The sequence below is a fragment of the Tursiops truncatus genome, chromosome 6 (genome assembly GCF_011762595.2).
Source record: "Tursiops truncatus isolate mTurTru1 chromosome 6, mTurTru1.mat.Y, whole genome shotgun sequence".
In the NCBI taxonomy this organism is placed as follows: domain Eukaryota; kingdom Metazoa; phylum Chordata; class Mammalia; order Artiodactyla; family Delphinidae; genus Tursiops; species Tursiops truncatus.
In genome coordinates this window covers 21,036,481-21,064,189 of record NC_047039.1, presented here as the reverse complement: position 1 = coordinate 21,064,189, position 27,709 = coordinate 21,036,481, and the positions used below count along the sequence as shown (strand labels likewise).

Genomic DNA, 27,709 nt, shown 5'->3' with positions numbered 1-27,709 from the left:
GATTAAAATAATGTTAGATTGCTCCAGTTTTATAGATATCGTTCATCAAAAAATAGCTGATAAGTTTAACTTTAAAAAACAAATTCATTTTAATTGCTTATGTGAGAAAGATGAAAGTGGGTATCAAGAAATGTATGCAGAAAATGTATATACTCCTCAAGCAGTAATATTTTACAGTCACATTGATTGATCTGCAGTGGGGGAGGGGATAAATAGTTGGTTTTCACTAACATAGCAGTAACTGTCCATGTTCTTTCTAACCAGGAAATATTAATTTCCGTCCACAACTTCCAAGTTCCCATCCTGTGGTAAGTGTTACTTAGCCATGCTGTTAAAAGTGAAACAGTTGTATATTAGCATGATGAAAAGCATGTTTAGATAACAGGAGTCATGGTAATTGTTTTCATCACACTTGGTAAACTGGGATTGTGGGTGTCAGCTAGAATCAGCCTATTTTCAGATCCGAGCTAGCCAACTTAACTTCTTAGGTAGGTTAAAATTCCTCCATTTTCTAAAAGTATACTAAATGACCATGCAACCCAATGTTAAATCAGAAATATGCCTCCTGGCAGATTTGGGAAATGTAGCATATTGTTCAGGCTCAGTCCCTGGTCCGTCCATGTGGAGCCGTGTGCACGATCCATGTGACCACGTGCATGATGGTGTGGTGAGCCAGGTGTGTAAGACATCTCACTGAGGTTGGCTGCCCGACTCTTTTGGTTAAATCAACCGAGACATTGTTATCAGAAAAATCACCCTTTCCAGGAGAGCTGCTTTGGCCATACCTTGGTGGAGGAAGGCTTGGAATGGGGATGCTCTGTGCCATCACATGAGAGAAGCCCTTAGAGTCAGGGGCTTGGCCAGAACCCACATCTCCCTCCATGTCAATAGGAGGTGAGAATTGTGGTTTGTCCACACTTCTCCACGTGGGTTTGCCCAACACATGCCTGATACTCCCAAAAAGAGAGAATTCCAGCTCTCTTCTCCCTCCAGACTGTTATGAGTTGACACACGGATTTATACTCCAAGCAGGAATGATGTCCTGCTACTTTAAGGGGGACCTCACTGTGGACATTTGATGCCCTTTGATGCCATCTGTGAGGAATGAAAATTACCCCATCATGAGCTGTGCACTCTATACCTCACTTTCTGCCTGTTAACCCTTAAAATCTGCAAAAGGCAGAATGCCCACTCTGCCCTCTGAGGGGGCTATTGACTTGCTCAGAAGCTGCAGCTGTGCTGAACCAGGCAGGTTCTCCAGGCGCAGCCCCTGTCCACAGACTGGGGGAACTGGAACTTGCTAAAATACCGATGAACTTTGGGATCAGTCTCTAAAATATAGCACCTTAATGGAGTCATCATTTTATTTTACCCTTTATACAGCTCATGGGCCTGGCGAGTCAACTTTAAGGTTGTACCCATCATGAGACAGGTCCATTTTCCTCTAAGAGGCATGAGGGCTTAGGGCTGAGTACTCTTAAAAGAATATCAAGCCCTCTATTTAACTTTGCATCACCTAATGGCTTCGAGGAGTTGGACATTTTGGAAAAACTTTTTATTGACTAGTGAAAAACATACAGGAAAAAAATGCATGTTCCCTAAGGGCCAAACTCAGTGAATTTCCACAAACATCATGGAACCAGCACCCACAAGAAGTAACAAAATTGAGCATGCAAAATTAGTTTCTTTAGGATGATTTGTCTTGAGTTTGTGACCTAATAATTCTGTATGAAAAGTCGGCTATTCGATGTAAAACCTCAAATTTTATAGCCTTCTGTGGAAAATATTGCCAAAGTATTTTTCCAGATCCTTCTGCTCAAGTGGTCGGCTTTTCCTGAAGCCTTTCTAATGATCATGTGTTGCCTCTAGTGCATCTCATCAACAGAATCTGGAGGGCGTTAGTGTAATTATAGAACAGGTTAAAATAGCATGTCATGTAAGGTAGCCTGTATTTGTTTTCTGAAACATTTATTGTTCCTCTTTGCCGTTATGGTTTCTAGACTTGGTCAGCAGGTGGAATAATCTCAAGAATCAAATCATACTCCTTCCCAAAGCCTGGCCACAGAAAGGTGCTAAAACGTCCCCTGCTTGCTGTCCCTGACTAAGTGGTAGGACAGACCCGCAGTCAGCACCCACACTCTGCCCTGTGGCTGCCCACTCCGTGTGCCCTGCTGCTGACCCTCCTGCTGCTCTGGTCTCATGTCCCTGCCATATGTAGCCCTCTTGGGCAGCCCACGCCCTGCTTTCTGTGTGGTCCGAGTCCCTTTCCTGCAAAGTCCATCACCGTGAGTGTGCTCTCTCCGCTATAATGTGCTCTTGGAAGTCATTTCAGTCCATGTGATAGGTGGGAGGGAATTCTCATATGGCAGAGTCTTTTCAAAGCAAGCCAGAATCACATGCTGCAGCATTATGGTAATTGACTAGATAAATTACATGTTGGCAGAAGGAAGAGCCAAGGTTGTGTGGATCCTGCCCAGGGACTACACAAGGCCATTGGTTTTATAAATATCAAGTGCCACAGCAACTTCATTGTGGCTGTAGAGTTCCAACACAGAACTTTAACTATAACATGTATAAAGACAAGGTGGGATTTAAGAATTAGAAACGCTGTTTTTCTTTATGAGACAGTAAAGCTGACATATAGGGGCTTCCCTGGTGGTGCAGTGGTTGAGAGTCTGCCTGCCGATGCAGGGGACGTGGGTTCATGCCCCGGTCTGGGAAGATCCCACATGGCGCGGAGCGGCTGGGCCCATGAGCCATGGCCGCTGGGCCTGCGCGTCCGGAGCCTGTGCTCCGCAACGGGGGAGGCCACAGCAGTGAGAGGCCCGCGTATCGCAAAAAAACAAACAAACAAACAAACAAACAAACAAAAAAAACTGACATGTAATGCATTTTCATAGTTTGCTATATAATTGAATTATGAAGGACATAAAAAGTTCTTTTTTAAAGATTTTTATTTATCATGAATCACCTCCCTCAAAAAATGTATTTATAACTTGTATATGGATTGCTTTTTTTTTTACTTTTCAGTTTTATCATTGGGGTTAAAATTGATTATTTTATTAATAACTCTTTCCATTTTCATATCGGTTGGTATTTTTCCAAACATTTCAGCATATAATTGAGTGTCAGTTCATGAAGCAGATTGCCTAAAGTACTTATTAGAAACAACGGAAATAAAAAGCATAAAAGCCCGGAGATTTTCTTTCCAAGTGGCAGTCATATTCTAGATGTTCTCAATCTTCTTGACCACGGAACAGAGAAGTGAGTTTAGTGTGGTGTTTGAGGGGAAAAGTTATGTAATAAACCTGAATGGAATAACTTTCTGTTTCAATATCATGCTCCCAGTCAGTGTGGATCAGCTCGTGGGAAACATCAGCCATGAGGGGGCATCCCTTTTGCGGGGGGGGGCGGGTGACAGTGACGGCTACCCATGCCAGCGTGGCATGTTAGGAGTTGGGGACCAGGTTGTCAAGGCAATACATGCTCTATGTTGGTGTCCCTTTTGCCCCATGACTTGGTGTTTGTTTCAGACCATCAGGGCTAGTAGGTGATTGAGGCGTTGACCTTGAAGAGGTCAGCATTCCCCATGATCAAAGGCGAAACTCATGGAGAGTTTCCACGGTGGCCACCTTCTGGCCCACCTGGCCCTCGACCCCTGTTGGCATTCGCCCCTTCTCCTTGGACAGGGCTCACCTGGTTGCCAGGATGGCATCTCACAGGACCATTGTCTGGGGGAAATAGGTCAGATGGTACCCCATCAACTGAGGTGATTCAAAACGTGTTCTGGTTCAGGGTGCTTTTCAATCATGAGTCATCTTTTCAGGAGTCCTGATCAAATGCTACATTGACGAAGCTTCATAGCACAACTCAGGGAGGGACACTGAGTTGCCCGTGCATGGTGCCCCATCAGCAGGCCCAGAACCTTTCGCTCGCCTGGCTTCCTTGGCCTCTCCACGCACCAGGTCTAACTGGCAGCCATGGAGGAGCCCCCGTGGACGTGGGCCACGCCCCTGGCTCCCACCGCTTGTGTCTTCATTGTTCTCTTTATGATGGCCCACAGCTGGTGTGCCAACACATAGCCCTTCCCCATGCGCAGTCCCAGAAATGAGCAGTTTCACTGCAGACAGAGTAGACAACAGCAATCCACATTTATCTTAATCCTGTGGTTTCCAAGGGCATCATTCAGGGTTCACCCAGAGAAGCGTGACCAGTCAGAGATTTATGCATGAAAGACACACAGCACACTCACACACATAGGTACATACATAACACACACATGTACATATTTATACATACACACATCTATATACATGTACACACACACAGATATACAGACTTATCACTAGGGCTTGCCTTACACAACTGTAGGGGCAAGTTCAATGTCCATAGAGCAGATCATCATGAAGGGAGGATGAGCAGGGTGGAACCACGCAGGGAAGAGCCAAAGCTATCATTCACAGCCAGCCAAGGGTCAGTCACCCCTCTCCCCTTGGTGCCCTTTTTCGCTTAGGAAAGCCTCAATCTCTTCTAAGGACTCTTGACCGATTAAGCCAGCCCCATCCAGGATAATCTCCTCAAATTAAATCAGCAAATTAAGGATTTTAATTACCTCTGCAAAATCCCTCCACAGCAGTACCAAGATCACAGTTTGACTCATTAACACAGAAATATCATTCAGGCTAGCCAGGTTGACACATCAAAATGCCATCACCCCAGGAAACAGTAACCCAGCACTGTGAGGAGACAAGCCCCACTCCCACCCCTGTCCTTGTCCCAAGCAGGCTGAAGCCAGCTCAGGTCACCCACAGTGACTAAAGAAATATACAGAAAATAAGTTTTAGTAGATCTTTAAATTAAAGAAGAACATGTCTAAGGAAAGTGGAAGAAAATATCAGTAAGACTGCCTAAAAATAAAATATGTGTGGATAAGAACTGTAACATCATCAAAAGAAACATAATAAACTTGGAATAAGTATTAGTAATGATGATCCATATATAAGGTTAATATCTTTAATATGTAAGGAGTTTCTATAAATTAATAAAAGTTTTAACTGTCTAACAGATTAATGGGCAATAGTTTATAGTAAAGCAAACATAAATAGCTCTTAAACATAGGAAAAGCTGTTCCATTTCATATAAGAGAAATGCAAGTTAAAACTGTGGGGCTCCCTTATGTCCGCCTGTGAAGCTGATCCAAATAAACAAGCTTGGTGACACCACACAAGGGTGTGGTGAGTAAGCACAGCTGTAATTTATTGGAGAAGTGTGAAATGGTACAATCTGTAAGAAAGGCAATCTCACAACATCCATCAAAATTGAGAGTACATATAACCTCTTAACTGCAATTTTACTTGTAGGTATTTATCATACAGATATTCTTGCACTTATGTGTAATCATGTATATATGAAAATGTTTATTCTAACGTTGTATCATTGACAAAATCTGGAAATAATTTAAAAGACAAGCAATGAGAAATAAATGAAATCAGCTACAATAAAATTCATACTGTGATGGGTAGCTGAGATCTAGAATTGTTTCCAAAATACAATGTTAATTGAAGACAACAAAGTCATGCACGTATATATGTGCTGATATAGTGTAGAATGTTCCAGAAGAATACAGAAAATACTGATAACACTAGTTGCCTTGGGAGTAGGAAATGGGGTGTCAAGCAGACCCGCTTTTCATAGTAAACCCTGTTGTGCCTTTTACAATTTGCCCCTCCTAAATTATTTAATCAATTTTAAAGGATAATTAAATATTAGAAACTAATCTGATTAATACTGTGGAAATACTTTTCTGGCTAAAAGAGGGCTGTTGTCTATTTATTTTTAAAGCATGCTGTTGCTGTTTCTTTTTCTATTATTTATTTATTTATTTATTTTTATTTTCTGGCTGTATCGAGTCTTAGTTATGGCACGTGAGCTCTTTGTTGAGGCATGCAGGATCTTTCGTTGCGGTGCGTGGGCTCTCGTTGTGGTGCACGAGCTTCTCTCTAGTTGTGGCATGGGGGTTTTCTCTTCTCTAGTTGTGGTGCACAAGCTCCAGAGCGCGTGGGCTCTGTAGTTTGTGGCACACGGGCTCTCTAGTTGAGGCGTGTGAGCTCAGTATTTGTGGTGCACGGGCTTAGTTGTCCCAAGGCATGTGGGATCTTAGTTCTCTGACCAGGATTGAACCTGTGTCCCCTGCACTGTAAGATGGATTCTTTACCACTTCCCGGGACCACCAGGGAAGTCCCTATGTAAATTTATAACAACTTTGAAGTATGCATTGAATTTTCATAAATATCAAAAATATCAATAGTTAATTGATAAAGGAAGGATTGTGTGATTTAAGCAATGGATTAAAAATATTTTAATTGCTCACCAGAAATATTTTAGGAGAACTAATACTTACGTTTTCACAAATAGAAGGGGAATTTTCCATTATTTAACCAGTCATGAGAAAAGACTTGTGGGAATTATGTCAAATATCCCATTTGTTAAGCTAAGGTGTAAATAATTTTCTTGAATTTGTTAATTTGATCAATATAAATAGTTGTTTTTAATAATTCAGGCACAAAATGGACATGTTCGAACTTGAATTAACTCTAGCATGTAGGTAGTTAATGACAAGTGTTTTTTGATCTGCAGAATATTATTAATCAGATAATTTGAAATTCCATAATAAAATCTTTAGAGCAGGTGTATTTTTCTTCTCTTTAGAGATTAGTACATTTTAACACTTAAAAATATAAATGGATTTAATTGAAAAATCAAAGTATAATTCACCCTCTCCTTACCCCCTGCCATCACTTACTCTAAGGACTTGTAGTCCTTACAGGAATAAAATGTCTCCTGTTATTAGCCTTGGAATATTTTTCTTTGCTACTTTAAGTGCATAAACCTATCCTTCTATTAAGGATGATTGGCAGAGTTGGAACAACAGCAGCCTTAAAGACTGTGCTTCTGTTTCACAGTTCAAAGGCAGAGTCTCTAAGATGAGACATAGCATTCACATTTATCTTAGTTGTGGAAAAGTGTTCCAGAATTTCAAGTTAAAACCCATTTTACATGTTTTATTCCAACACATACATTGCTGGTTGGAATATTTTAAGACATTTTATTTATTTATTTTTTTGCGGTATGTGGGCCTCTCACTGCTGTGGCCTCTCCCATTGCGGAGCACGGGCTATGGACGCGCAGGCTCAACGGCCGTGGCTCACGGGCCCAGCCGCTCCGCGGCATGTGGGATCCTCCCGGACCGGGGCACGAACCCACGTGCCCTGCATCGGCAGACAGACTCTCAACCACTGCGCCACCAGGGAAGCCCTAAGACATTTTCATACATGATTCACTAGTGTTCAGCTGGGAGAGAAAGAAGAATCCTTAAGTCATACCCATTTACTTGGTAATGTGGGAGCAGTGGACCAGACCCCTGAGAAAATATTTCCACATGATTATAAAGGGCCAGATTTTAGATCTTTGCTTCTAAGGTGAGGGAAGATTAATTATGAAGGTGAAGTGTTTATTTTCATGGATCTGAAGCAAACCTAAGATTATCTCATACCCTGGCCAAGAAGAGTCTGCCTTCACCTGTGGAACCTTAGTCCCCATTGGGACCACGGTCATTCCACCAGAGACCAGAACCATGTCTGGTTTGGGCAGCCAATATTTCTAAAGCCTACTGGTTCTTTTTGTCACTTCAGTTGTGACAAATACGTTGTCATCTTTATTACTGCTGTTGCCTGATTTGAAAATGTCTTTTAAGAAGTCTAAAAATTAAAGTCTATAAATGGCCATCAGAACATCTAGCAATACTCCCCAATCAGGAAACTCTGAATTAGCCTACCAGCTCCATAACAGCAATATTTTTTTTCTCTCCTTTGTTCACTTCTGAATGTGCACTTCTTAGAAACAGGCACGGAAAGAATATTTGTCAAATATATATCCTACTTGCAGTTAAGCCTGGCCAGTCAGAGATCACAGATCATAATTTATAACCTAAACAAATATTCTTTTTATTGTTGTGGAGTGATCTGTTTTTACCTGAATTTGCAAAACTTAAAGAAAAATCGCAAATTGCTCTTTGGAAGGTGGAAAGCTAAGGTAGCTAGTGCCATCTAGTGGTGTCCTTCAGCTTTGACTTCTGTTTCGAATACCAGCAAAAATGGGGAAAAAAGCAACAGTCAACATTTCATTTATACCTTGTTCTCTGTGTAGAAAAGGGGATGCTATTGATTAGGACAGAATAAGTTATCAAATACAAGGAAGAAAGAATAATGACAAATGATAGACTGGACCAGCAAACTGGACCAGCAATATGTTTTTCATTAAATTAAAATTTCTTTAAATTCTTTAAATTCTTCGATAATTTATCATTTTGCCTTAGAGCTCATTCTTTACAAAGTCCTCAAATTCTCCTTTTCAACTGAGCATTTGATTCCAGAGGGCTTTTGTCATTGTTTTACTAATGGCATATTCACCGAGTACTCTGGGAAAGATGAAACTTGTATTTTGTATCTTCATCTTCACATAAAGTCAATACTACCCTTTTAACAGACACAGCAGAAAACCTCCCATTTCTTCCAAAGAACAGTCTCTCGAGTGTAGTTCCATCCTCTGTCCCCGTCAGGGCAGGGAGGGCCGAGGGGTCCGCACAGGGAGCTGATGTGGTTATTGAGGGAAACTCAAGGCTCTGCAAAGGCTCCTAGTCAAGTGGTGGTCCATGTGGGCAGCATTGAAATGAAGTCCTGAACCACCTCAGCTTAAAAGATGGGACCCAACCTTTCAAAGAAGACCCCCAACCCATTTCCTTATCCATAGCCAAGACAGATGAGGGGTGAGCACTACACAGCTAATCAGAGTATACATTACTGTGTCCAGGGCTTTAGGCAAACTGTGTCCGTCCCTGCTGATTCTTACTCCTCGTGCCCTAGTATCCTTTTCAGTACTTTTTACACCCCTACCTCTGTTTTTAAATTCTCTCCCACAGGATTCATATGGCAGGTAATTGCATTTTGACTTAATTGTAACAGCCTTTATGAAGTCCTGCTCTGGAGAACATTCCATCAGGGATGGAGAGGCTGCAGACCCAGGATACATCTCTAAGTGAACAAAGGGTGGGAGGTCTTCCAGTCAAGAGAAGGGGTGCTGGTGCCCTGTCTTTGTCCATGATGGTTGGTCCTGGTGTCTTGAAGTTTTGTCTCTTTGGATTCAGAACCTCCCTACCTCGAGGGAAAATCAGAGAAATTGAAATGATAGTCAATATGAACCTAAAAGAGACCTTTTTTTAAAATTTGCAAACTATTTCCATCTTAGAGTTTGATTGCTAGAGAGAATTGAGCAGAGCAGGAGGATGGCAAGCCTTGGGAATTACCTAGTTTCTCCTAGGACAGTTCTGTTGAGACAGGATAATTATTTTATAAATGAGAAGTGAGCTCACAGCACGTCCGATAATCTCGGAATTATATGTAAATTTTTAAAAGTGGCATATTGTCATTTGGAATTATCCACACCTATTCTTTGTTAATATAAGAACTTGAGAGAGAATTCACTTTTAAATCACATTAAGTTTACACTTCACATCTCCCAGTTTGAAGGGTATCTCCATTCATTCATTCATTCATTCATCATGTGTTTGTTGAACCCATTTTTGTTTAGCATCAGTGGTGGGTTGAGTGAACCAAATTTAGTAGAAAAGCTCTAGTTCAGTGTATAAATGACTATGCCCCCTGTAACTTATATTCTGTTTTCATTTTTGATATATCATAGCTACTTCTATTAAACAGTTTGATAAGAATGCTGAGATAGTCGTCAGAAAATGGATCCAGTGACACGCCATTGACACATAAGAGCGAATGTCCCGTAGGCTGTCAGAAGGGCCTTTGCCCAGTGAGCAGTGGCTCTGTAGAGCTCAGTAGGTAGCAAGAAGGTTTGGAGACAAGTGGACAAGTGGCGGCAGTGATGCACTGTGACTTTGTTACTGTACTTTTGGTTCCCGGGCTTGGGGTATCAGGAAGGCAGCAGAAGATTCAGTGTGTACCAGGAGATAAGTGACTGTGTAAAATTAAGCTTACTGTCTCTGTTTCTTTAAATTTCTCCAAAATCTGGCAGTATCTCATTCCTTTGTGGCCAGTGTTTGGGCACTGCTAAGGTAAATAGATATATAAAATTTCCACTCACTCATGCCAAAAAAATAGTTTGAATCGTGGTTTTCCCATGAACCAAATTTAGTAGCAATACCCTTGTTTTAAGTTGGGGTGAAGGTGGATCAGACAGACTTTGAGATAGAGACTTTTGGAAGGGAAAGGATATAAGAATATAACAGTGGATTTTTTCCCCCATTATTTCATGCTGCAGACTGATGCAAATTGAATAAATAATACGGAAGGTTGCCATTAATAATGGCCAGCAAGGCTTTGTCTCCATATGCTTCAGTTACCTGCTCTGAGTACAAGGAAGAATTACTTTCCTTCTGGCTAGCAAAAAGAGGCTTCCCCATCTCACAGGGTCCATGATGATGATGATTATGACAATGATGAAGATCGACAGCAGGGGCAGTGGACCCTGGGCTGCTGGCAGCCGCTTCCTCTTGGGACCTCTAGTTTACTGACCAGCACTACCCTCTGGCATCTACCCAAAAGTTGCTACATCTCCATGGATGATAAAGATATAAGAGGATACTAGGAAGGCATAGGTATTTGGAGTTGGGGAGTGGGTGGGAGCAGCTGGTGGATACCTAGTGTTTCTTTCTAAATAACTTCCCTACAATATAATATTAAAGGGAAAGAAGTAATGGAGGAAAACAAATCCAAAGGGATAATGAGAATCTTCAGCATCTTTTAGTAAGTGGAAGTAGGATTTGAAAGGGCATGTAAGTAGGAAGGAATACCACCCAAACAGTTACGATTAATTCTCTCACAATGGGACCCCTGCCTGCCCCTTTCTTTGTGGGAGCAAGAGCTTTATTTAACCCTCACAGCATCCCATCAGTTGCCCAAAGAATGAGATAAGCCATGTCGTTGTTATTTTCCCGTCTCTTTTCCTAGTTCCTTCCTTTGTCTTCCCTGCTTAAGTTAAAATGTGATTATTTGGAAATAAAAATAATTACGCAGATCAACTCAACAGTGTTATCCCTGAAGAAAAGTGAGCTGTTATCATTTGTGTGCCTCAGGGCTCCTCATCCCAAAGGCCAGAAAGTTCGGTGACGTTCAACCCTTATGAGCCAGACCGAGGGCCCTGGGCCAACGAAAGAGGTGAGAGATGCACCTTTTGTCCCTGGGTGTTCACAGCACAGAGCTGTCTCCCACAGTCCCTTGCCGATTGCAGGGTGGGCTCACCCCACTGTCAGCAGCTGTAACATAGCACTGGTTAGCAGCAAGTGGTCCTGTCATCTGGTGGCGGGGGACAGATGCCACGTGTCTGTGAGCAGTGCTGTCTGTTGGATGAAATGGTCTGTACGGCCTCCATCACAATAAATTGGCCACGTTGAAAATATCCTTCAGTCCTGCTGCTTCAGGATTTCTCACCTCTTGCAACAATAACTGATACTACTCAAAGTTTCCATTTCTAAGATCCTGTTCTTGGAAAAATGTCTGTGTTCAGGAATACGTTTCAGCAGGAGGTGCAGAAAGAAATGGGTGACTGGTAAAAACTGAAGGAATGTCTGAGTTGTTGGAATTCAACACATGTTCAGGGAATTGTAGTGATTCTGTGAGGCCAGGAGAGGATAGGATTCAGAGAGGCACCCCCTCAAACTCAATAGGCCTCTACTAGACTGATCAGAAATGGGACCTCTAGGTGACCTTCTTAGGTTTTCTAGGTGGCCCCAGGTTTTTTTAAATTGATGAACTTGGTCTGTTTAATGCTACAAAAAGAAAAGCACCCCCAAACTTAGTAGCTTAAATCAACAGCAATCATTTAATTATCTCATGCAGATCATGAATCTGGACAAGGCTGAGCTGGTCCATGGTGGCTCAGGGCCTCTTGCAGGGAGATTGGGGGTGGAGCTGGGCCAGCAGTGGGTGGAGGCTGTGGTGAGACTGGGGCCGGGGCTCTGGCGGCTGGCCAGCATCTCCCTGTCTCCACAGAGCCTCGGAGGCTCTCAGTCTGGTCTCTCCGCCTGGGCTGACTGGAACATTCTCACAGCATAGAAGGAGTCGGGGCAGTTAGACAATTGCATAGCATCTGAAGCTTCAAGAAGTAGATTTCCAGCAGCCCAGGCAGAAGGTGCATGGCCTTTTAGAACCTTGCCTGAGTATATCACAGACATCACTTCTGATACACTCTGTTGGTTGACATGATTACAAAAGCCACTGAGGTGAGGTGACATAGATTCCACCTCTCAATGAAGGAGGGTCACAATTTTCAGACATAGTTTAAAGCCACCACGGCCCATTAGGAGGGCCCCATCTGTCTTTGCCTCTGGCAGGAAGACCCTTTCTCGATGTTCATTAGTGCAAGAACAGGGGTCAAGTACAACAGGGATGAAGGGCTTTTTCCTACCCCGCTACCAGCTGCCTTGAGTGCTTTGAGCGCTCACAGACACCATAACTGCCCAAGGTAACCAAGGTCCTAAAAGGCAAGCTGTGAGCCCAGGAGGTAGGGGTGGGGGGGACGATGGCAGTTTCATGGGGGATCCAGCCCCAGGGTTGTGCATTTCTTGACTGCGTTGCAGAAGCCCAGAGAGAAGCCTTGCCCATGGACACCGAGGTCTATGAAAGCCCCTATGCAGACCCCGAGGAGATCAGGCCCAAAGAGGTCTACCTGGACCGGAAGCTGCTGACCCTGGAGGACAAGGAACTGGGCTCTGGGAACTTTGGGACGGTGAAGAAGGGCTACTACCAGATGAAAAAGTAAGTCAAAGCTGTGCCCTGTCACAACACACTCATTCTCATGTGAGCTTACATTCTAGAAACTACCACATATACATGTATTGTGTTTATTTAATCTCAAATGCAAAATTTAACCTAGCATAGCTAAATCCTTTGTTATCAACAGTGTAGTTTTTGTTCTGTTCTGGTACAATTGAAGTGAAAGCATCCATTATATATATTAACTGTGTATGTAATAATTATATACATATTAGTTTAGATGTATTATGTGTCCCTTCCAGAGAATTAGAAAATAGAAACAAGCAAAATATAAGAAAATAAAAACATCCTACTTTACCACTCAAACACCACTACTGTTAACAAACGTGTCTATATTTTTTTTGATCTTTATATGTACACACGTGCACATATGTACTAATTAATTAAAATGCAATCATTCAGTGATAACCCAGTGTTCTCACTTATTTTCTTTGATTTTTAAATATTGTGTCTCATTTCCCTTAACCAGAAAATTCTTGATTACAAATATCCTTAGCATAATTATTTGCTTTATCCTGTAATTTCAAATAATAGTATATATTACATAACAGTTAGAATTGCTAAATTACTAAAAATCTCTTTGTACTTCATTTGGTCTTTAGAAGGAATCCAACAGGGAATGTTCAGTAAAAGTACTGGTTCCTAAGTACTTTGAAAAATACTGGTTTCTAAAGTCCTTTGAAACAAATCTTCTCTGAAAATCTGTTTGATAGGAATATAATTGGGTTTGGTTGTTTGATGCTATTTTAAATTTAAGAAATTAGTGTAAATTTTTTTTCTTGACCCTTGAATCATGTAAATGATTCAAGGGTCAAAAATATAGACAAAAGTATGCACAGAAACTTACGCTTTTAATCCTGCCCCTTCCACCGTATGTGTGTGTGGATACATGTGTGTATATATATATATATATATATATATATATGTATGTATGTGTATATGTATATATATATATGTGACTGCTGTGCTTATTTTTAAATATATGTGTATACATATATATATCACAGTTATTTTGTAAAATGAATATAAATTATCCTGTATTAAGGTATAGATGTTCTCAACTAGTTTGTGATACTCAAATTCCTTGCTTAATTAAATATATAAATTAACATAGATATAACTATAGATACATAATTTCAGCTAGCGATTTGGGGAGAGGAGAGGCCATATAGGTGAATTTGGGGCAAAATGATGTCTTTACAATCCTGAGTCTTCCAATCAATAACAGTGACCCATCCTTCCATTTACTTGGGTCTTTTATTTCTCTGAGCAGAGTTGTTTAGTTTTTTTGTGTAGAGGTCTTGTACAACTTCTTTGTTGGATTCATTCATAGGTAGTTAGTATTTTTGATGTTAATATATGTGGTATAATTTAAAAATTCTTACTTGTTATTCCTTGGCATTGCTTGAATGCAGGAATATGACTGGTTTAGTCTGTTGGCCTGATACCCAGCAACTTTGCTTAAAGTCCCCTATTATTTCTCACTTCTTATTTCCAGTAGTTTATCTATGTATTCTTTGACCCAGAAATATATCTATAAATAACAACAGTTTTATTTCATCCCATCCAATCCTTATATTTTTTATATTTCTTCCTTGCCTTATTGTACTAACTAGGAACTGTGGTTCAGTGTTGAATAAAAGTGGCAGTAGCCTCATTCCTCCTTCCTGATTTCAGGGGGAAAACTTTCCACATTTCACCATTAGGTTTATAGCTACTGTTTATCAGATTATGAAAGTTTCCTTCTATTCTACTTTTCTGAGGGATTTGTTTTTAATCCTAAATGTGTATTACATTTTTTTGTGTACTTCTTCTCCTCTGCTGCTAGGACCACAGGCTTTTTCTCCTTTATTGTGTTCATGTGGTGAATTATACTGATTGACTTTCAGATGTTCAACCCACCTTGCATTCCTGGAATAAACCCATCTTGTTCATGAATTATATATTCATCATATCTTTTTCATAAATCACTGAATTTAATTTATTAATATTTCCCTTTGAATTTTTACATCTACGTTCATGAGGGATATCAGTAAATTATTTTCTTGTAACTTCTTTTTTTTTTAATGAGGTTAATGTCATCCTCATAAAATGAGTTGAGAAGTTCCCTTCCTCTTTTTGTTTCTGGAAGAGTTTGTGGGTGTTCTCTCTTCCTTAAACATTGGGAAGAATCAAGAGGTTTTTCCTTGTTAATTTTGATCCCTACCTCACACCATACATGAAACCAGTTCCAGGTGGATGGCAGACTGAAATGTGAAAGGTAAAACAATAAACTGTCTAGAGATAGCATAGGATAATATTTCCTTGGTCTCAGGAAGAGGATGCAGGGGTCTTCTAGGGTGCTGGTGATGCTGTGTATCTCTATCTGTGTAGGAGCTATAGCATGTGTCCAATGTGTAAATACTCTTCTGAGTTCTGCACTGAAGCTGTATGTTCTTTTCTGAATGTATGTCAGACTTAGTCTGTTACTCTGTTATTTTACCTATTTTATGGGATAGTTCTGTTTTTATTCTCCCATTTCAGAGTTCAACAAAAGAGGTATATTTCTTGTATTTGTGGGAACTGTATCATGGAGAGATGCAGTTTCTCAAATCATACGTAGTTAAGTTGCATTCATTTATTTAAGCCCCACTATATCAGAATATTTTCAAGAGTTGAAACATGACCCAGGTGGTGTTTTTATTAGAAAATGGAAAGTAATTAGTTTTTTTCAAACTTGTTGAAGTGTGCTTAAAATTAGCAGAGCTCAGTTTTTAAAAGTTTTATAAATTATGAGCTTTAATAGTATATGTTTTTTAATTCTCCAGCTAGAAATTCATTGTAACATATATTAAAGGCATGTTGTATTTACATACATTACACATAATCTGAGATGATACATCTCAAGATGTTACTGGAATTCATGTATGTCATAGTTTGTAAAGTTTGTTGGAAAGTTATTTAAATATTCTACAGTGTGTTGGCTTTCTGCTTGGTTGCGGCATTCTTCAGCGCTCTCCCATTATTTTTAACCAATTGAGTGTTCCTCTCCTTGTCTATAAAATGAGAGAACATGATTGGAAAATTAGTCATGTATAACATGGCTTCTTAAGATGCATTTCCGTTCTGTGACAGATATTTCTATAACATCATTTCTAGCGTAGGAATTATGCTTCATGAAAGATAGTTACCTACATGTGAGCCACTTTGAAAAGCTTCTTATGTGTTGTGATTTCTTTTGCAGAGTTGTGAAAACAGTGGCTGTGAAAATCCTGAAAAACGAGGCCAATGACCCCGCTCTTAAAGATGAGTTATTAGCAGAAGCAAACGTCATGCAGCAACTTGACAACCCTTACATCGTGCGCATGATTGGGATATGCGAAGCCGAGTCCTGGATGCTGGTTATGGAGATGGCGGAACTTGGTCCACTCAACAAATATTTACAGCAGAACAGGTATCCTTAGGTACCCCAGAAGCTCATACTGTGAGGGGCAGGGCCCACCTGCCCAATGCACATCATAACCTGATTTCTACAGGAAGCCTTGTCTCCTCCCACACCTTCCCAGGGTTGGTCCACACTCAGGGAGACAAGAGAGCTGTAGTCTTTGGATCAAGTGCTCTTTAGTTCTTAATGTGTAAAGAAAAACTCTAATCCAACAATTTGGTCTCCTTTGCTCACTCTGTACTGGCCTGGTGATAGAATCAGCCTTAGACTATCTTGGCAAGCAGTCTCCCCTCACCAAGCAGAAAAAACATGCTCTTTTAAAAGAAATATTTAAATAAACAATTATAAAAGAAAACAGTGATATTTTACATGTCTGGCTGACCTCTACATTCCCTTGAGTAATTACTTCTGAAAACATCCATTGCTATTAACTGATTACAACCATCGATGGAGTAATCATTCTGTGCTCATCTCCAGCCATGGTTGAGATGGAGGAACTCACGTGGAATAAGTCATAATAATAGCCACTGATTACTTTATCCCATTTGCTACATTATGTTTATACTTAACTGAGACTCAGGATTGGTTTTGCTAGCTGTCCAATATTGGAAGGGGGATTCCAACTGAAGCCTGTTTGTTGGTGAGCCAGGTCTGACCACCCCATTATACTGCTTTTCATGCAATTCAAAGCATACCTTGAAAATTCTACCAGCTGAACACCAGTCACCACCATTTGTGACTCTTGCTTAAAAAGAATAGGAAGTGAGTGGGTTCATATTCTGTGTGCATGGTTGGTTGTTCTAAAATGGACTCTTGTTCACTATCACTAATAACACATTTGTGACTTTCAGGCATGTCAAGGATAAGAACATCATAGAGCTGGTTCATCAGGTGTCTATGGGAATGAAGTATTTGGAAGAGTGCAATTTTGTGCACAGAGATCTGGCTGCAAGAAATGTATTGCTGGTTACTCAACATTATGCCAAGATCAGTGATTTTGGACTTTCCAAAGCACTTCGTGCTGATGAAAACTACTACAAGGTAGGAACAACTTAGCCAGTATTCAGAGCATCAGGTAGTAAAAATCTGAAATGCAAACGTATGTTTTCTTAATTTATTATGGTAGGGTTTCAAGAAGCAATTTCCCTATTTAAAAATAACTATGTAAGAAATTTTCTTCTTAAGCTTTGATTCTATTGTTTAAAAAAATGGAAATACCCTAATATGTCACAACTTGGGATTTACTCAGAATAGTATCTTCCAAACTATGTTCCTTGGAGCAATAGGGAATCAAGGTATTAATGATGATTCATTTGGAAAAAAACAAGAATAGAATTCCTTTGTTAAATTGTTTTGGAAAATATGCGTTGAACAAGTTGACTCTTGCAGGACTTTTCAAAGCTCCTCTCTGAACCCTCAAATGAACTAATAGCAACTAAAAGAAGGGGAAAAAATAAGAAAGCCCCATCCTCATATGAATTCAATCACAGTCTGTATGTAGAGTCTATGTTGATCAATTAGAAGATGTACTAAGATTGAGACCAGGTGGTGGAAGAGTGTACCAAGAACAGATTCCCACCTCTTCAGGTCCCTGGGAATGTCCAGCCACCTCAGAAATAGACAGCATACCTTGAAGATCTAACTAGTGAATGGCAGGATGGGATCTGTGGGATTGCCCTGTGTGCCACACCCTGGAGCGGCTGGAGAAATACGCCTAAGTATCCACACCTACCCACCCACCCTTTCTCTGAGAGCCAGGTGTGGGTATGACAGATAGCAGCAGATAGCAGCTCTTGGTCAGCTAAGGGTCAGCACAAAGGTACGAGCAACAGTAGCAGAGCTCCCATCACAGCTCCTCACTCCATTCTTCATAGAGAAGCTGGCCCCAAAGCAAAGCTGCTTCAGAAATGAGCCATCATGAGAAAAGTATCAAGTGAGCCCTTTGCAGGGACTGCTGGGAGATGGAGCAAAGGGAACAATAGCCTAGAATAACAATCACACATGCACACCAGAAAAAAATAGATTTTATGTTGGAGACACTTTGTAACATGCACTTCATCAAGATAATTAGAAGAAAATATAGACTAAAACAAGGACTCAAAGAGGAGACGAAGAAGTTGAGATGACAAATAATCCCAAAACTTAGTGCATTAAAACAATGCCAAGCATTTATTTACACACAGTTCTACACTGTAGGCAGAGCTTGGTGGAAATGGTGCATCTGTGCTCCACACAGTGTCTCAGGAGGTGGTTCCAAGGGGTCAGAGGATTTATTTCCACTCTGCTCACTCACACAGCGAATGACTGATTTGACATGGGCTGTGGTCTGGGACCTCCACTGGGCTGTACCCATTAAACAATAACTTAACTACATGTGGCCTCTCCATGTGCCCCTGAGCTTACTCACAGCATGGCAGCTGGGTCCTAAGAGCAAGGTACTCAAGAGGCAGGAAGTGGAAGCCGCCAGGCTCCTAAGTTCAGGGCCCAGGAACTGACTCAGAGTCATGTCCACTTATTCTATTGGTCAGAGCAGCCACAGACCACCCATATTCAAGGGAGTGGGGAGGAATGTCAAAGAACACGAGGGCCAATTTTTTCAACTGCCACAGATATTAAACAACATACCATTGAAAGTAAACCAGTGAATCTCTGAAAATCAGTGGGGAAGAAAATATAGAAGGCAGTATAGAAGTAAAAGGCAAAGGCTCAGGAACAAGACGATGGAGTAGGAGACCCCGGCTTCTGTCCCCCAACAAAGATCAACAGTTAGACAGCTATCCGTGAATGAAACAGCTCTGGGAGAATGCTGGAGTCCACTTAAGAAGCTTTAGCAGCACAGTGGAACGAAAAACTTGAGAATAGCTACATAAAAAGGGAAGGAACAATAGCTTAATTTTGCTTACGTCATCCCATCCCTCAGGTCAGCACTGCTCAGTGGAGGCAAGAACCCAGCTAGAAAGAGTTCTCTTCACCAGGAAAGGGAAAGCAGGGTGAGCAACCAGCTTCCCCAGCCTTTTGGAGCAGTGCACGAAGGACCTGCTTCAGTTTCACCCAACCCAGAGGCCAGCAAAGCTGAGCTGTCTAGAGACAGCTAGGAACAAGGAAGAAGGGAGAAGAGTGGGGGCTACCACTATCAGCTACACAGCAGGAGTGAGCATGGTTCCTGGTGACCTACTCTGCAAAGGAACCCCAGCAGCCTTCACTACTGAGGACTTCAACCGCCCTTACAGATGCTGCAGATCCCCCCAGCTTTCATCACGCAGGATCTCATCATGGACTCCCCACAGATTTCACTGCTGAGGGTTTTTGCCCTACAGGTTTTCTAATTCACCAGCCACCTGAGTCCCTCCCTACTCCCCCCACCTCACCCACTGGGGAGCAGGATCCATACCAGCAGCCCGCTCCAGCTGCTGCAGCTGCCTGGACCCCAATGGCTGATCCCCACCGGCATGTGTGCACTCGTGGCTATCTCCTGCAGCTGTGCACCTGCACGCTGCCAGCTCAAATCCCATTACTGGCCTCCACTGCTGTGCGTATACCTGGGATGAGCCTGTGCGGCTGCAGGAGTGCACTCTGACAGCCACGGCCCCTATGGCATCTTGTGGGCTTGGATATATCCCTGTCTCCTGTCACTGGCCTGCACCATTGGGCTCACCTGCAGCTGTACACTTACACACTGTCAGCCCAACTCCCATCACCTTTAGTGCCACGCATGTACCCATGGCAAGTCTCTGCAGCCACAAAAGAGCATGTCAGTAGCCCAGGGTCACTGCAGCTGCTAGTGCACCCACAGTTGGCCTCAACCTGTGCTGCTAGGCCCAGCCCTTGCCACTATGTGTTTTGCAGCCAGCCCCAGTCACTACAGAGGCAGCTGCAGCCAGCCCCCACAGCTGAGTATATGCACACCACTGGCTCTGGCCACTGCCAACACCTGCCTGGTCCCTAGCTGCTGGGCCTGGAGGTACCACTGAGGACCCCAACAGCCCTTGAAGCCACTGCAGATCCCCTATAGCTATTGCCAAGGAGCAAACAGTTGTTGTTTTGTGAACCACAGAGATGTAAGCAAGTGAAACATCAAGCCCTACCCCCAGACCTGGAGCCATCACATACCCTTGCACTTGATATCCTGTACCCTAGACCAGCAGTCCCCAACTTTTTCGGCACCAGGGACCAGTTTTGTGGAAGACAGTTTTTCCACACACCGGGGGTGGGGATGGTTTGGGGATGATTCAAGCACATTACATGTATTGTGTACTTTATTTCTATTATTTTTTTATTCTTTATTTCTATTTATTTCTATTATTACTACATTGTAATATATAATGAAATAATTATACAACTCACCATAATGCAGAATCAGTGGGAGCCCGGGGCTTGTTTTCACTTGCCACTCACTGATAAGGTTTTGATATGAGTCTGCAAGCAATTGATTTATTATGGGCTCTGTGCAGTCAAACCTCTCTGCTAATGATAATCTGTATTTGCAGCCACTCCCCAGAGCTAGCATCACCACCTCAGCTCCACCTGAGATCATCAGTCATTAGATTCTCATACGGAGCACGCAACGTAGATCCCTTGCATGTGCTGTTCACAGCAGGGTTCGTGCTCCTATGAGAATCTATGCTGCTACTGATCTGACAGGAGGCGGAGCTCAGGTGGTAATGCGAGGAATGGGGAGTGGTTGTAAAAACAGATGAAGCTTTTCTCGCTTGCCTGCTGCTTACCTCCTGCTGTACAGCCCAGTACTGGTCTTTGCCCCAGGGGTTGGGGACCCATGTCCTAGACCCAGGGTCAAAGTATGCTCCAGCATGCTCCCACCCACAGGTGAAAGTCCTTCCTTACTGAAGTCACCCCATACAGTCTGGAAGAGGTGGCTGCATCTTCAAATGTACAGATGCCTACACAAGGCTGCAAGGATCATGAAGAATCAGGGAAACATGACACAACCAAAATAACATGGTAAACTCCCAATAACTGATCCCCCCAAAATGGAGATACACAGATTGTCTAACAAATAATTCAAAATAATTCTTCTGCTCAGAGAGCTACAAAAGAACACAGATAAACAATTTAATAAAAATCAGAAAAACAGTACAAAAACAAAATAAGTTCAACAAAGACATAGAGAACATAAAAAAGAAGCAAACAGAACTTTTGGAGTTGTACAATACAAAGACTGAACTGAAGAATTCAATGAGAGTTTCAACCACAAACTGGACCAAGCAGAAGAAAGAATCAGTGAAGTCAAAGATCATTTGCAATTAGCTAGTCAGAGGAGCAAAAAGGAAAAAAGAATAAAAAGAAGTGAGGTAAGCCTACGGGACTTATGGGACACCATTAAGAGAAACAAGTTATATATTTCTGAAGTCCAAGAAGAAGAGAGGGTGAAAGGGGCAGAGAACTTATTTTTAAAAATAATGGCTGAGGGCTTCCCTGGTGGCGCAGTGGTTGAGAGTCCACCTGCTGGTGCAGGGGACACAGGTTCATGCCCCGGTCCGGGAAGATCCCACATGCTGCGGAGCGGCTGGGCCCGTGAGCCATGGCCACTGAGCCTGCGCGTCCGGAGCCTGTGCTCTGCAACGGGAGAGGCCACAGCAGTGAGAGGCCCGCATACTGAAAACAAAAAATTAAAAATAAAAAAATAATGGCTGAGACTTCCCAAATCTGAGGAGAGATTTGGACATCCAAGTTCATGAAGCTCATAGGTCCCCAAATAAATTCAATTCAAATAGATCTTCTCCAAGACACAAAATAATAAAATTGTCAAAAATCAGGCAAAGAGAGAATCTTAAAAACAGCAAGAGGAAAAAAAGCTTGTCCCTTACAAGGGAGCTCCCCATAAGGCTACCACCAGATTTCTCAGCACAAACCTACAGGCCAGGAGAGAGTGGAATGATACATTCAAAGTTCTGAAAGAAAAACATTGCCAACCAAGAATACTTTATGTTCCAAAACTGTCCTTCAGAAAGGAAGGTGAGACAAAGACTTTCCCAGGCAAACAAAAGCTGAGAGAGTTTATCACCACTAGATCTTCCTTACAAGAAATTCTGAGTTCTTCAAGCTGAAATAAAAGGAAGCTAATTAGTAACATGGAAGCATATGAAAATATAAAACGTACTGATAAAGGTAAGTATATAGTCAAATTCAGCATACCCCATTACTCTAATATGGTGTTGTGTTAATCACTTAATGCTGATACAAAGATTAAAGAACAGAAGTATTAAAAATAGCTATAGCTACAATAATTTGTTAATAGATACATGATATAAAAAGACATAAATTGTGATATCAAAAACATAACATGGGCTTCCCTGGTGGCGCAATGGTTGAGAGTCCGCCTGCTGATACAGGGGACATGGGTTCATGTCCCAGTCAGGGAAGATCCCACACGCCGCGGAGCGGCTGGGCCTGTGAGCCATGGACGGCTGAGCCTGCGCGTCCGGAGCCTGTGCTCCACAACGGGAGAGGTCACAACAGTGAGAGGCCCGCATACCGCAAAAAACAAAACAAAACAAAACATAACATGTGGGGAGGAGTACAAGGGTAGAGTTTCTACATACAATCGAAGTTAAGCTGTTATCACCTTAAAATAGACTTATATTTATAAGATGTTTTATGTAAGCCTCAGGGTAACCACAAGTCAAAAACTTGCCATAGATACATACAAGATAGAGAAAAGGGAAGCAAAGTATACCACTATGGAAATTCATCAAATCAAAAAGGAAGACAGTAAGAGAGGAAGAAAGGAGCAAAAGAAATTTAAAACATCCAAAAAACCGTAATATGGTATTAGTAAGTCTTTACCTATGAATAATTACTTTAATTGTAAATGGATGAAATTTTCCAATCAAAAAAGCATAGAGTGGCTGAATGGACAAAAAAAAAAGTCAACTATATGCTGCCTACAAGAGACTCATTTCAACTTTAAGGACACAGAAAAACTCAAAGTGAAGGGATAGAAAAATATAGTCCATGCAAATGTAAACCAAGAAGTAGCAGGTATACCTATGTTTGTATCAGACAAAACAGACTTTAATCCAGAAACTGGTACAAGAGACAAAGGAGGTCAGTCATCTTATAATGGTAAAGGGGTCAATTCATTAAGAAGATAAAATAATTGTAAATATACATGTACCCAACATTGGAGAACCTGAATATATTAATCAAATATTAACATATCTGAAGGGAGAAATAGATAACGATATAATAATAGTAGCAGTCTTCAATACCCCACTTTTAACAATGGATAAGTCATAGAGACAGAAAATCAATAAGGAAACATTGGACTTGACTTGTGCGTTAGACCAAATGGGCCTAACAGAATTTACAAGAGAATTCTATTAAACATATCAAGAAGAATTAATGCCAGTCCTTCTCAAACTATTCCCAAAAATGGAAGAGGAAGAAATACTCTCAAATTCATTTTTCAAGGCCAACATTATCCTGATACAAAAGCCAGATACAAGGAAAGAAAACTATAGGCCAATATCCCTGATGAACATAGATGCAAAAATTCTCAACGAAATACTAGCAAACTAAATTGAACAACACGTTAAAAAGATCATACACCATGGTCAAGTGGGATTTATTCTTGAATTCAAGGATAGTTCAATATACTCAAATCAATAAATATGATATCCCACATTAATAGAGTGAAAGATAAAAATCATATGGTCATCTTATTAGGTGCAGAAAAAGCATTTGACATAATTCACATCATTTCATAATAAACAGTCTCAAAAAAGTCAGTATAGAAGGAACATACCTCAACACAATAAAGGCCATGTATGGCAAGCCTACAGCTAACATCAGACTCAGTGGAGAAAGGTTGAAAGTTTTTCATCTAAGATAAGGAATAAGACAAGGGTGCCCACTCACACCACTGATTAAACAGTACTGGAAGTCCTAGCCAGAGCAATTAGGCAAAAAAAAAAAAAAAAAAGAAAGAAAGAAAGAAAAGAGAAATAAAAGGCTTATAAACCAAAATTACCTCATCTCTATTTGCAGATGACATGATCTTATACAGTTGACCCTTGAACAACACAGATTTGAACTGTGCAGGTCCACTTACACATGGATTTCTTTCATTAGTATGTACTACAGTACTACACAATCCACTATGGGTTGAATCCATGGATGCAGAACTGTGGATACAGAGGGCCAACTGTAAGGTTATATATGGATTTTTGACTGTGTGAAGTGTCGGCACCCCCAACCCCTACATTGTTCAAGGGTCAACTGTATATAGAAAACCCTAAAGACTCCCTCAAAAAACTGAAAACTAATCAACAAATTCAGTAAATAGCAAGATACAAAATCAACACACAAAAAACAGTTGCATTTCTATACACTAATAGTGAACTATCTGAAAAAGAAATAAAGGAAAAAAATCTCATTTACAATTGCATCAAAGCAATAGAATACTTAGGGATAAATTTAACCAAGAAACTGAAAGATCTATGTACCAAAAATAAGAAATTGATGAAAAAAAATTGAAGAAATGGAAAGATAACCTGTGTTCATGGATCAGAAGAGTTAATATTGTTAAAATGACTACACTACCCAAAGCCATCTATAGATTCAATACAAATCCCTATTAGAATTCCAGTGGCATTTTTCACAAAAATAGAAAAAATAATCCTAAAATTCATATGGAACCCAAAAAAACCCTGAATAGCCAAAGCAATCTTGAGAAAGAACAAAGCTGAAAGCATATGCTTCCTGATTTCAAACTATGCTACAAAACTGTAGTAATCAAAACAGTGTGGTACTGACATAAAAACAGACACATAGATCAATGGAACAGAATCAAGAAACTAGAAATAAACCCATGCATATATAGTCAACTAATATTTGACAAGAGAGTCAAGAATGTTCAATGGGGAAAAAATAGTCTCTTCAATAAATAGTGTTAAAAAAACTGGATATTCACATGCAAAAGAATGAAATTGGACCTCTATATTATAACATTAACAAAAATTAACTCAAAATGGATTAAGGACTTGATTGTAAGACTTGAAACCATAAAACTCCTAGAAGAAAACATATGGAAAAAGCTCCTCAGTGTTGGTCTTGGCAATGATTTTTTGGATATGACACCAAATGCACATGCAACAAAAGGAGAAATCAACAAATGGGACTACATCAAACTAACAAGTTTCTGTACAACAAAAGAAACATCAACAGGATGAAAGTTCAACCTACAGAATGGGAGAAAATATTTGCAAGCCATCTATCTGATAATCGGTAATTATCCAAAATATATAAGTAACTCATACAACTCAATAGTAAAGCCCCCCGAATAATCAGATTTTTAAATGGGCAAAGGACCTGAATAGAAGTATTCTATTTTTTTCTATATTTCTATGACAAAAGAAGACATTCAAATGGCCAACAAACACATGTAAGGGTATTTGACATCACTAAGCATCAGAGAAATGCAAATCAGAACCACAATGAGATGTCTTTTCATACCTGTTAAAATAGCGATCAATCACCAAAAAGATAAGAGATAACAAGTGTTGTTGAGGATATGGAGAAAGGGGAATCCTTGTACACTGTTGGTGGGAATGTAAATTGGTGCAGCCACTATGGAAAGCAGTATGGAGTTTCCTCAAAAATCAACAGTAGAACTACTGTATCATCTGGCAATCCCATTCTGTATATGTATCCAAAGGTAATGAAATCACTATCTTGTAAAGATATCTTTACCCCCATGTTCATTACAGCATTATTTACAATAGCCAAGACATGGAAACAACCTAATATCCATCAATAGGTGAATGGATAAAGAAAATATGATATGTGTATGTGTGTGTGTGCATGTGTGTGTGTGTGTGTATGTGTGTGTTGGCTTAAAACTGTAGACAAATATATAGGATATATTCAGACATAAAAAAGAAGGAAATCTTGCCATTTGCAATAACATAGATGGACCTTGAGGGCATTATGCTAAATGAAATAAGTCAGAGAAAGACAAATACTATATGATATCATTTATATGTGGAATTTTAAAAAGCCAAACTCATAGAAACAGAGAGTAGATTTTGGTTGCCAGGGTTTGGGAGGTGGGGGAAATGAGAAGATGTTGATCAAAGGGTACAAAGTTCTAGTTATAAGAGGAATAAATTCTGGGAATCTAATCTGCAGCTCGGTGCCTAGAGTTAACAGTACTACATTGTATAGTACTTGGAAGTTACTGAGAAAGTAGATCTTAAGTGTTCTCACCATTACAACAGTGACAACAAAAATTAGCAATTTTGTCAGGTGAAGGATGTGTTAACTAACCTTATGTTGTAAACATTTTGCAATATATACGTGTCTCAATCATCATACTGTACAAAAGAAAGAAGCCATGTTAGAAGCAGCTAAAAGAGACTGAACACAAATGAAAAGATGGGAACATGGAGAATTTCTTTAAGAAAACAAAGTGAAATGGAAAACATTAAAGAGTTAAGCAAGATTAAAGAGAAATGATAGTGATGAAAGCAGATTAGCTCAGTGCTCAGAGAACTGTGCATGACAGCGTGAATTTGTGCAGCAGGACTGTAAATGCAAATGCCCTTTAATCCAGCAACTCCTTACAAGTACTCTACACACAGGGAAGATACACTGTCAGTAATGTTCATTCTAGCATGATGTGTAATAGCAAAAATCAGTAAACGACTTAATGACCTCTCAGTAGGAGGCTGGTTAAATCAGTTGTAGCAGATTTATGCGAAGCATACAATTAACTCTCCTAAAAGTGACTTTCTTTGCATGTGCTGACATAGACATATATCTATGACACATGGTTAAGTAGAAAAAGTAAAAAGTGCAAAATGTGTATACCTATAGCTTGATTACCCCTCAAGAAAGCATATATTACCAGTTTATACTTATATGTAGATTTTTCTGGAAGGATTCAAGAAAAACGATCAAACGTGCTGTCTCTCTTGTGAGGATTTGGAGTTTGTGGTGGAGAGAGATTCCCTTTTCATCATATTTAGGGTTTGTCAAAGGTTTATCTTGTGATCAGTTTAAAATTCAGAATAAACTTGAAATAACACACATGACTAGATTGTCCACAACTTTTGAAATCAAAATCTAGAAATAATACATAACATGAATGAGACAGACATATAAGCAGTGTGTCATTTAGAGAAGTGCCCTAGCACCTGTGGTCTCAGATTGATATCCCCGAGTTGTCTCCTCTGACCACCGTAGGGCAACTCACCTCCCTCCCTCCACTTCAAGAGATGTCGCCCAGGTTAGAGTGACTTCCATGGGAGGTATCAAGACTTCACTACACCACGCTGAACCCTAAAGCCCCAAAGAAAGAGTTTTGCTAGGCAAGATTTTTATCTCTTTACTAGCACCTGCTTTTTTAAATTAGAAAGTTTACAACTTTGTCTTAAATACTAGCAAACCATCTCCCCCAAAACAGTGT

The 27,709-nt window shown here is 40.6% G+C and overlaps 1 protein-coding gene and 1 long non-coding RNA gene across 4 annotated transcripts in view; both read left to right on the top strand.

The window, feature by feature from the left end:
• SYK (spleen associated tyrosine kinase) overlaps positions 1 to 27,709 on the top strand; it is a 96,669-nt gene that overhangs the window by 61,037 nt on the left and 7,923 nt on the right. The window contains exons 6-12 of one of the 3 annotated variants that reach the window (XM_019936292.3): positions 265 to 308; positions 2,001 to 2,069; positions 11,159 to 11,240; positions 12,662 to 12,839; positions 16,081 to 16,290; positions 17,133 to 17,322; positions 19,202 to 19,271. In XM_019936292.3, the coding sequence (XP_019791851.1) occupies positions 265 to 308; positions 2,001 to 2,069; positions 11,159 to 11,240; positions 12,662 to 12,839; positions 16,081 to 16,290; positions 17,133 to 17,322; positions 19,202 to 19,237 (809 nt within the window). In that variant the 3' untranslated portion in view covers positions 19,238 to 19,271. The remainder of the gene's footprint in view (positions 1 to 264; positions 309 to 2,000; positions 2,070 to 11,158; positions 11,241 to 12,661; positions 12,840 to 16,080; positions 16,291 to 17,132; positions 17,323 to 19,201; positions 19,272 to 27,709) is intronic. The other 2 variants (XM_019936290.3, XM_019936291.3) reach the window with 2 other exon arrangements.
• LOC141278945 (uncharacterized) lies at positions 19,278 to 25,922 on the top strand. Its single transcript, XR_012332419.1, has 2 exons — positions 19,278 to 19,598; positions 21,106 to 25,922. It is a non-coding gene; the product is annotated as an uncharacterized lncRNA (long non-coding RNA).